The sequence below is a fragment of the Trichosurus vulpecula genome, chromosome 9 (assembly GCF_011100635.1).
Source record: "Trichosurus vulpecula isolate mTriVul1 chromosome 9, mTriVul1.pri, whole genome shotgun sequence".
Taxonomy (NCBI): Eukaryota; Metazoa; Chordata; class Mammalia; order Diprotodontia; family Phalangeridae; genus Trichosurus; species Trichosurus vulpecula.
In genome coordinates, this window is record NC_050581.1 from 144,988,108 (window position 1) to 144,996,448 (window position 8,341).

Below are 8,341 nucleotides of genomic sequence, written 5' to 3' on the forward strand. Positions count from 1 at the left end.
AAGTTCTGGCGATATGTATTGAGTCATAGAGCTTTGAGTTCATTGGCCTGGGCTTCAGGGAAACAGACAGGAGGTGATTAGGTGAAGTTAGCTCCCAGGAGGAGTGCCTGGCTTGGAGTCCTGATAGGGAGGTAGAGGCTGTGAATGGAGTGCGGATGGCTTCCTAGAGGAGGTGGGACCCTGGACTCTGGACCAGAAGTGCTGTAGATTTGTCAGGAAGTTTGGATGGACCTGGCAATCAGTTTGCCAAAAGGAATCTTCATAGAGCTCTGTCTTCCAGCTCCAGCCATTTAAAGTAATGTCTATCGTGGGATGTAAGGAGTGCTTGTCTTTGAGTTGGAGTCTTGACTAACATTTCATAGCTCTGTGAGCCCTGGGTAGGACCCTCTGCTTTGTGAGCCTTGGGGTCTCTGTCTGATTTTCCCCGATTGCTGATGATCTGTCTGTCTTACTGTTTCCTTTGTATGTATTCTCTCTATGCATGTTGTCTGCTTCAGTAGAATGTGCAGTGGCTTTTGTTGTTTTGTCTTTGTGTCCCCTAGCACACAGGTGGTTGTGAGGAAAGTGCTTTGTAAGCCTTAAAGCACTACATATGTGAATTGTTCTTAGCCACATTAATCATAACCAGTATTTGAGTGCCTGGTACAGAGAAAGCTCTGTCCTAAACATTGTGGGAGATGGAAAGAAATATGGTGTGGTCCTTGACCTTGAAGAAGTGACATTTTTTATTTGTCGAATGTCAGCCTTAAAGCCGTGACTGTTTCCCTTTTGTACCTGTGTTCCCAGTGGCTGGCACATAGTAGGCACTTAATTAAAGTTTGTAGATTAGCTGATGTTGACTCCAAAGCCCCAAAGTCCACAAGTAATAAAAGAGAACCTACATATCTCTGTGAAGAAATGGGACAGCTTCCATGATCTATACATGAAGAGTAAGTCTTGTTACTTTATCTTTATCTTGAAAGAATAGATGATGTATGTTTAGTGTGAACACTTTAGCTTAGGTTTGCGACATCCACATTTTTCTGAAGAGACTTGATTAACATAATTATTAACATTAGCTAACTGACTTTTCCAGGGGTACCGAGGATGTGATCTCACCTCATGGAATTCCCCTTGACCTTCTGGACCGAGTGATGATCATCCGCACCATGCTGTACACCCCACAAGAAATGAAACAGGTGATGTGCGCTGACCTGGGCCCGAGAGGTAGCCATGCCCGAGGCTTCCTCACTGGGCCCTGTAGGACATCTTACCACACCTCAGTTTCTTTCCCTGTAAAATGAAAGGCTGGTTGTACCGAATCATCTCTAAGATTCCTTGGGGCTCTTAATATCCCATGACCTCCTAAGAAGAGGCTGCTCCAGTTTCACAGACCAGCCTCTTAGAGATGGTTTTTGAAGACAAATCAGGCGCCTTCTGTGTTGGCTCAGTTATGAATTAGGGCCTCTATAAGCCCCCCATGCAGTTCAGTAGAGCAGCCATCCAGTTAGTCCATTTATCCCAGACATTCCCCTGTATGAGGCATGCGCTTCACTGAACAGAGTGCCATGATCTGGGTGCCGATGCCTGATCTACCCCTGAACCTGTGGGGTGTCAAATGAATCTCGGAGCCTCTCTGGACCTGCCTCCTCTCTGTGAAATTCAGAGGTTGGACCAGATGGCCACTCAGCAGTGTTGGCAGTGTCTGTACATATGGTTCCTTGTTCAGCCCAGCCTCGATTCCAGGCTTGAGGTGCCATTGTGATCCATCTTGTCAAAGTTATTCCCGTTAGATTCTCAGTGCTGTAGGATGACACTAAGTGTGTGGGGTAGGGGGACAGGGAGGCATTGTCGACTGTTGCTTGTGTATTTAGGAGATAGTGTTAAGGGAGGAGAGGCTGTCACTGGAAAAATGCCAAGGTGAGGCCAAGGAATTCTGGGAGAAAAGGCTCTCCTGGGTGCTGTGTAGTTTTGGGAAACGTGCTCTTTGCTGTAAAAGCCTAAGATGTTTTAGTAGCGTGTTTTAAAATTGGAGGCCTTGAGAGGTTTGATTGGTATATTCATTAGCAAAGCAGATAGTTCCCAAAGATTTTCCTGCCACGCTTTGAAAACAGGGAATTTAGACAGTTTAACCACTTCAGTTTGCACCCTCTGCCCTGTGTTCAATCTGGATGGCTGCTGTAGCCGGGCTGGCCTACCTGTTGGCTTGGGCTTCCCCCCTTTGTTCCAAGGACGATACAGCAGATCATACTTTGAATTGCTTTTCTGCCTTTGGTTGAAGTCATAACCTTAACGCTATTTTAACAGAAGTTTTTTTGTTATTAAATATAACTTGTGTACTATGCTATCAAGTTGGACACCCTCATAAACTATCCCTGTAGGTTATTAAATGATTAAAGATCTAATTTATGAACTGTCCATTTTTGAACAGTCTGGAACAAGAGCTCTTGTGGTTGCTGTGGCCTGCTCATGAGAAGGAGGCGGCAGAGGGAGCGTTGGTGACATTTCTGTAGCTGAACCTCAGATTTAGCGTATTTCCCAGAAGGCAGGTTACTCAGTTCTGAACGTTGCCTTAATTAGGCTCATGGATTAAATAAAGTCACATCATCTTTAAAGAATGCCCTAATGGGACTTTCTCCTTGGCAGAGAACCTGAAAGAATTTGAGTTCAGTCTTGACACCTCGTAAAAGAGTATTTGGATCATGAGCCAAAAAATTCCAGCTTCCTTGTATTTAATCCCACTTAACTACAGACTAAATTTGCATGTGCACATGCACCTCTTTCTGAACACGAGAGCTCTCCAGGACCTGCTTGTCACCAAACCCATCACTTGCTTCAGACAGGGTGCCTGTGGAAAATTCTGTTGTCAATTGATTGAACAGAAAGATAGTGATCTAATATCCCAATTCCATTGTACAACTGCAATTCTGGCAGGGTAGAGTCCCAAATGTGTGAATCTTTCATAGCAGCCTCATCATTGATAATTTGGAATTGGGACTTGAGGTTGTGCCGTGGGAATCGTGTGAATACAGACTTGGTTTGTCAGCAGTGACTGGTTTCCTTTTCCCAAGCTTTCGTTCCACAGGACAGATTGTCCTCAGGGCTCTGGCCTTGTTTTCAAGTGTGTTAGTTCCAGGCTGACTCTTTGGATCGGCATCCTTTTCTTTGAGCCACTAAACTACCTGGGAACTTCTCGTCACCTAGCGTATTGGGCTTCTTATAGGTCATGTTGTTCCCTACGTATGGCTGATAGTCCATGTTCAGTTGGTGATTGGATAGAGAAATACGACATAATAGGAAGAATACTGGAATGAGAGCAGGAGGCCTGGGTTCAGAATCATACTTCTAATATTTATTTACTGGTTGTGTGGTCAGGGCCAGTTATTTGTCCTCTCTGAACCTTAGGTCCTCAGATGCAAAATAAGAATGATAGTGTTTGGATTATGAAGAAAGTATTTTGTAAACCTCCAAATGATACAGAGAGGTGAGCTCCTATTGCTGTGCGTGCGTGCGTGCGTGCGTGTGTTGGGGCTGCAGCTCAAGGTGCTCCGTGACTCACAGATATTGAGATTTGAACCCAGGTCTTCCTCCTCCTATACAGATTGGTGCTTGTTGGTTGAAGTGAGATCTGCTTGATCAGCCCCAAACGCTCCCTTTGTGTGCTCTTGTAAAACTCACGCTGGAACATCTTCAGACCAGGGCCACCTTTCTTAGGTTCATTCTTTCCCTGTTTCCTCGCCTGTAGCCCTGGGTGTGTTTTTATGTCTTTAATTTAAACAAGTGCTTCTTGATATCTTGTTTACGAAGCTGCCAAAGTGAAAAATACCTGTATTATATGAGGCTGGAAGTTCCAGAGTTATCTCCGCAGTCCAACACACACCATCATTATCCAGGCTGCCCCTTATCACTCAGCTGGTAATGCCGCCGCCGACGTTGGGCTGGCTCCTGGTGCCACTATTGTAACTGCTTCCTACTCTCCGGCTTGTTGGAGATATCGTCAGCTCCAACTTCACAAAGATCTTCAGCCTGGAACAAGTTAAGGCTCTGCTTGATAGATTAGATTTCTCAGGGTGATGTTAAAATGGTAGGTGAAGCTTTGAAAGTAACTTTTTGATTTATTTTACCATCTTATTTATCAAGAGACTAAAAACCGTGTGCTGTGCTCAGTGCTGGGAGGCTGCGGCGCCTGTGGTTTAGATTTAGCGCTGTGGTAGGGTACGTGCTGCAGGGCAGTCCTGAGAGAGGGTTTCAGTTCATCTGAGTCTCTGAATTGAGACATGTCTTGCCCTTGAATACTTCACAAGGTCAATGATTTTTATCATGGTATACATGGATTGAAGTCCTTCTGTACCCTTGATGGAGTCACAAGTTGTGGGTGAAAGAATCCATTCCTTCCTAAACTCGTGGCCTTTCCCCAGTGGTCTGTCACCTGCCCTCTAGATCTTGCCAAACTCATGGCCCTTACCCATTGGTCTGGTGCCAGCCTTCCAGATCTTCTTCTGTGCCGGCATACCTTTGGAGGACCAAGAGTCTTCTTCATGCTGCATAAATGACAGACAGGCATACAAGAGACAGAAGGTCCTTCTCAGCCTCTTCCATTTGGGAAAACCAAGACTTTCAGCATCCTGTTATGAATTAGAAACAAGCTTTTATTGTAAGAAATGCTCAGTGAGTAATGTGTGAAAGCATGGGAAACATACCTAAACGTTGTCGACTCTTTCTTTTCTTTTCTAATAGATAATAAAAATCAGGGCCCAGACAGAAGGCATTAACATCAGTGAGGAAGCATTGAACCACTTGGGAGAGATCGGTACCAAGACGACATTAAGGTGAGCCAGGTTCTGGGCTGTCAGCCTAAAGTTGGATTTATTCTGAGTATCCACTACCTAATAACAAGGTTTGACAAGGTGGGTCTTTGTTCCCACCATTTTCTAGGAGGCACCTGGATAGTCACCTGCCACCCAAGAGGAAAGCCTGCTGGTGGCAGCAGGCCAGCATCATTTACAGTCTGGGTTGTTGGCATTCTCTGTGTGATTTTCTTTATCCTTTGCCTCAAGCCACCCACTGACCCTGCTGGCCTTGCTAAATTAGGCCCAGTGCCCTGCTTGACTTTACTCTGGATCTGCCTGACCAAATCCTGCTGAATTTGATGTGCAAATGACAGGAATACATCTAAGCAAGGAAATAACTGTGTCCTGGCGACCACAGGCCTTGCCCTGGCCATCACCTTTTATTTGAGGATTTATGTTTTTGTTTACCAGACTCCCTCTGGGCATAGCTTAGGGCACTGTGTTCCCGCTCAGCGACATTTGTGGGTGGGTAGTTTTTCAGGAAGAGTGTTAGATCTCACTGCTTTGTGAGAAAAGTTATTCCTACTGATTCTACACTTGTTTTGCTTGAGTGCAAGACTTTAAAAGTTGTGCCATTTGGTATTTGCCAAACAGCTCCAAGGAGCTCAGGGCCCTTCACTTCTCTGTGCTTGGTTTGGTGGGTTTTCTGGATTTTTTTTTGTAGTGGATAGGTACTATGTGGGGCACAGCGCACTGGTTGAGGAATTGCATAGGGCAGTATGCTGAGATTAGAATTGCACAGATGCAGGTAGGCCAGTGATTGCTTTCTTTATTAACATAAGTCATTAGTGGTTTTAAGCACATCAAAATAATAATAGCTAACGTTTACATAGCACTCACGTGTGCCAGGCACTGTGCTAAGTGCTTTATAATCATTACCTCCCACAGCAACCCTGGGAGGTAACACACCTGTGTCCCGGGGGCCTGAGAAGCTTCCATTTCTAAGTGAGGGAAACAAGTGTTATCCATTCTTTGAATGACACCAGGGTTAGTGGGCTTTCTTCCTAGTTGCTGAGTTCGTGACGTTTGAATCTGGCCCTCTCTTATCTCCCCTCCTCCCCACAAACTCTTCCTGCCTCACCCTCTGTCCTATTCCAAGGAAAAGCAGCCTTTAGGTACCTGTCTGTCAGCTAATTCCCACTAAGAAGTTGTCTCTAATGGTTAGGATGTTCCCTGTGCAAGAGGTTTAAAATTTTCATGGGAGACATTTAGAAAAGAAAAAGACTTGAGAGCTAATAAAAAGGATGTAGTGGTGGAATGCCAGGCACCAGAACAAGTTGGGGGAAGGGAGTGAGTATGTTGCTAGGAAGAGAAGTCTGATGTCAGCACTACTCATCCTTGGACTGGTGGATGGGCTTATTTCTGACCCAAACCTGTCCCTCCATACTTTAGACAAGTTATAGATCATCTCTAGGAAAAATTCAATTCTAGTTTTTACAAAACTTGAACTCATGTGGCATTTGGTTTGATTGGGAGTGGGGAAGGGGAGTCATTCTCTGATGTTCATCTTCTGTTTTACTGTTGGCTGTAGATACTCAGTGCAGCTCCTGACCCCCGCCAACCTGCTGGCCAAGATCAATGGGAAAGACAGTATTGAGAAGGAACATGTGGAAGAAATTAACGAACTCTTCTATGATGCCAAGTCTTCAGCCAAAATCCTAGCTGATCAGCAGGATAAATATATGAAGTGAAATGATGGTCGCGTCTTAATCCTTTTGAGTTGAAATGGAAAGACACCAAGAATGTGCCCTGGCCTGCTAAAGCAGCAAAGATGGGAGGATGGATGTTTCTGGAGCAGAGAAACCTCTGGACTTAACGTTTGTGTTCACTTAGTTCTATTATCAGTTTTGTGTGAAATGATTAATTTTAAATTATCTTATCTTCTCCCATAGTTGCTGTGTTTCAAACCTCACCTGGAATATCTGCTAATAAATCTTTTTAGTTTATTTTATTAAATTGCTTTTCTCTATGCAGAAAAAGCTCTCTGGGCTTTTCATCCCTCATTGGAAAGGACAGAGAAAGAAGGAACTTCATTTTGAAAGTAGCCGCACAGGCCATGATCAGGCTTATCTAAAACCAGGTTTATCTAAAACCTTTGGTTCGGCTTGAGGTTGTTCTAGCTCCCCTGACAGTGGACTGCCTCCCCCAGCACTCTCACTGAGCCAAATGTCATTTGGAAAATCGGGCTCCTTCCTTCCTTTTCTTTTCCGGGTGTGATCCCACATACTCCAGCAGTCTTGTTGCCTGGCTCTGACGTGCATGCCTAAGCAGGGATGGACTTGGCACACAAAGAATGCTTGTTGATTGCTTTTTTTTATTTTTCCATCTGTCCTCATTGGCTGGACCAGATGGGCATTAGCCTCATTCCCAAACTCAGACACAGGTTTATAAATTGCCTTAATCCTAGTGCACTTATAATTTTCACATAATTAGAGACCCTCATCCCCAAACCATGGAGAACATTTGTTTAGGGGTTATCTCAGGGTTTCCAGTGAGGGATGCCTTCACTAGACTAGGGGAGCTTACTGTCTCCTTTAGCAGAGGTGGACTGAGTGCCCCGGTCCATGGAGACTGTGGGTGGCCATGAATTGGTGACCCTACCATCTCTGAGCTTTGACACTCTCGTGCGAATCCCTGTCTTGTGCTTCCTTCCTCAGAGGTTGGTGAAGAAAGTGGCCTTTAAGACCTAAAAATACTACCATGTATAAAAAGGTGAACGTGTTTTCTGAGAGGAAGGCATCCTGCTTCATTTCCAAGAGAAATTTGCCTTTAAGAATGGGTGAAATGCACCCAAGTACTCTGAGAAAGTATTCCCTAAGATGATGAGAGAGGCTCCGTTTGGCCATGGTCTGGGAAGGGAATGTCCTACCTCTGTTGCTCATGTGTCTGTAAGAACTGTCCTCTTCTTGGGGCTTTAAAAAAAAAAAATCCAATTTCATCTAAGTGTTAAATCTTAGCGCTGAAGGGGCTTAGTGTGTGACACCTCCAGGGAGGTGGCCCAGGCTCATGCCTCTGTTTGACTTCAGGAGCAGGACTAAAATGGAGGCCTCCCGATTTCTATGTCCAAATCTTTTCCATGATACCTTCCAAGCTATTATCCCTCCATAATCATAGCTCAGATTCTGCTTTGTGCCTTGCAAAGAACCATCTCTAGCCAAAACCCAAAATATCAGACCTCTCCATTGAGATGAAATGTTTTTCCAGCCAATGGAGTGATGCCCCACAGAGTTACTTGGTGTCAAAAGCAATAGCCATCATCCTCCTGACAAAAGACAGCAGCGGCGCCCAAAGATGTTCCCGAAACTCTGGTTATTTCCAATCATCAATAAGGCTGACAGCAGGTGCACCCCGCTGGATGGCGGCATGCACTCCAACGCGGGGCACGTTGGTTTTGGACACGGAAGAAGGTTGTATTATTTTAATTTTGTTCTCTGTTTCCCAGGAGGGCCTGTGATTATTGCATTAATCTTCCAGGAGAAGTTTTTACGACCGATTCCTCGCAGACTATGAGA

The 8,341-nt window shown here is 44.9% G+C and overlaps 1 protein-coding gene across 1 annotated transcript in view; it reads left to right on the forward strand.

Moving 5' to 3' along the window:
• The window catches only part of RUVBL1 (RuvB like AAA ATPase 1), a 30,585-nt gene extending 23,805 nt beyond the window's left edge, over nucleotides 1–6,780 (forward strand). The window contains exons 9-11 of the mRNA XM_036737961.1: nucleotides 1,076–1,178; nucleotides 4,717–4,808; nucleotides 6,361–6,780. Coding sequence (XP_036593856.1) covers nucleotides 1,076–1,178; nucleotides 4,717–4,808; nucleotides 6,361–6,520 — 355 coding nt within the window. The 3' untranslated portion in view covers nucleotides 6,521–6,780. The remainder of the gene's footprint in view (nucleotides 1–1,075; nucleotides 1,179–4,716; nucleotides 4,809–6,360) is intronic.
• Nucleotides 6,781–8,341: the final 1,561 nt, after the last annotated feature.